At 42.0% G+C, this 2,160-nt stretch overlaps 1 protein-coding gene across 1 annotated transcript in view; it reads left to right on the plus strand.

Annotated features, from left to right (window-relative positions):
• Positions 1-2,160, plus strand: part of CLIP1 (CAP-GLY domain containing linker protein 1) — a 135,216-nt gene that overhangs the window by 16,263 nt on the left and 116,793 nt on the right. The window contains exon 2 of the mRNA XM_011948489.1: positions 1,739-1,929. Coding sequence (XP_011803879.1) covers positions 1,845-1,929 — 85 coding nt within the window. The 5' untranslated portion in view covers positions 1,739-1,844. The remainder of the gene's footprint in view (positions 1-1,738; positions 1,930-2,160) is intronic.

Genomic DNA, 2,160 nt, shown 5'->3' on the forward strand with positions numbered 1-2,160 from the left:
CACTGCAGCCTCCGCCTCCCGGGTTCAAGCAATTCTCCTGCCTCAGCCTCCTGAGTAGCTGGGATTACAGGCGTGCGCCACCACGCCTGGCTATTTGTATTTTTAGTAGAGACGGGGTTTCACCATTTTGGTCAGGCTGGTCTAGAACTCCTGACCTCAGGTGATCCGCCTGCCTTGGCCTCTCAAAGTGCTGGGATTACAGGCGTGAGCCGCCGCACCCAGCCATAATTTTTGTATTTTTAGGAGAGACGAGGTTTCACCACATTCACCAGGCTGGCCTTGGACTCCTGACCTCAAGTGATCCTTCCACCTTGGCTTCCCACAGTGTTGGGATTACAGGCGTGAGCCACTACGCCTGGTCACTTCTTTTTACAGGGACACTTTTCATTGGGTTTTGGGCCTACCAAGGTAATCCAGAATGATCTTATCTCAAGATTCTTAATTATATCTGTAAAGATGCTTTTTCCAAATACGGTCACATTCACAGGTGATGGGGGCCATGTCTTTGGGGGAGGGCACTGTTCTGTCCGCTGCAGTGGGCTGCAGGTACCTTTGTCATCCCTGGCCAGATTCTTTGCCAGTGGCTGGTGTTGGCTGTGAGGGAGACAAGATGAGAATGCGAGGTCTGTGCTTCATCGTCTAAGCTCTGCTCGCAGAGAAAAATGCAGAACACCGTCATTTGACAGAAAGTCATTAAGTGGCAGCATTTTCCTCTTTGAATTGTTCTGTTTTTAGGTATTATGTCTGAAAATATTTCCCTGTATTCCAAAACCCCAAGGTCGTCTTCAACTCACTTTCTATGGAGGTAAAGAGAAGATGACAGGATACTATTTTACCTTAGCCCAAAAGTCGTAGATTCATATCTGGTCTTGAGTAAACCAGCAGTATATTGCGTTTTTCTAGATAGAACCAAGGTAATATTCCCTCATCACTTCCCAGATAGGGCTTTTTCTTACATAGTTTTAATCTTCCTGTAGTTTAACGTATATATAGTTTTATATTGTAAATTGCATAATTCTGTGGATTTAAAAAATATAGCTAATACAGACTTGTAGTAAAACGTAAGCAATATAGAAATGAAAGTGAAAAACTGAAAGCTTCCTTTTCCTCCCCCCATTGTTTGGTGTAGATTTTTCTGAACCCTCTTTTAGGGATTGTGTGGGTTTTAGGAGCTGTACTCAGCTGAGAACATTAGGTATATAAAGCAAAGCAAATATTTTGTTTGTCTCAACTGCTTGTTTTTGTTTTTGTGTTTTTTGTTTATTTGTTTTGAGTCAGGGTCTTGCTCTGTCACCCAGGCTGGAGTACGGTGGTGTGATCATGGCTTACTGCAGCCTCAAACTCCTGGGCTCATGAAATCCTTCCCCCTCAGCCTGCTGGCTAATTTATTTTTATTTTTATTTTTGTAGAGACAGGGTCTTGCTATATTGATCAGGCTGGTCTCGAAATCCTGGCCTCACACAATCCTACCTTAGCCTCCCAAAGTGCTGGGATTACAGGTGTGAGGAGTGGGTCATGGCAACCGGCTAACTGCTTGTCTTGAGGATAGTAAATTGCCTTTAAATCCATTTCAGCAGCATTTTCATGTTTTTAATAACTAGAGTCTTCTAGGTTCCTAGGTTCAGCCTGGAGATGGATTATTGTCAAATAAAAGGAAAGCTTTAGTCTGTGAAAGCTACATGTTGTTCCTACTTTCTCCTATAGATTATAAAATCTTTTTATTTATTTCTCTTTTCAGATTTAATCCAGAGACTGACTTCACTATAGAACCCACAGTTATATCGATGGTTGGGGAAAGATAGTGGCAACAATCAAAGGAGAAGCAGCTCTGACATACAAAGAAAATGAGTATGCTAAAACCAAGCGGGCTTAAGGCCCCCACCAAGATCCTGAAGCCTGGAAGCACAGCTCTGAAGACACCTACGGCTGGTAATACTTTACACTTTTCCTTTATGACTAATGAATTATCTTATATGCAGACTTCAATTTGATTTTTAATTTTAAAACATTATTTTATATATGTTCATATTCTTGAAAATATTTGAAAGTTTATTATTATTATTATTATTGTTTTGAGACAGAGTTTCACTCTTGTTGCCCACGCTGGAGTGCAATGGCCCGATCTTGGCTCACCGCAACCTCCACCTACTGGGTTCAAGC

This window comes from Colobus angolensis, unplaced genomic scaffold (assembly GCF_000951035.1).
Source record: "Colobus angolensis palliatus isolate OR3802 unplaced genomic scaffold, Cang.pa_1.0 Scaffold28, whole genome shotgun sequence".
NCBI lineage: Eukaryota > Metazoa > Chordata > Mammalia > Primates > Cercopithecidae > Colobus > Colobus angolensis.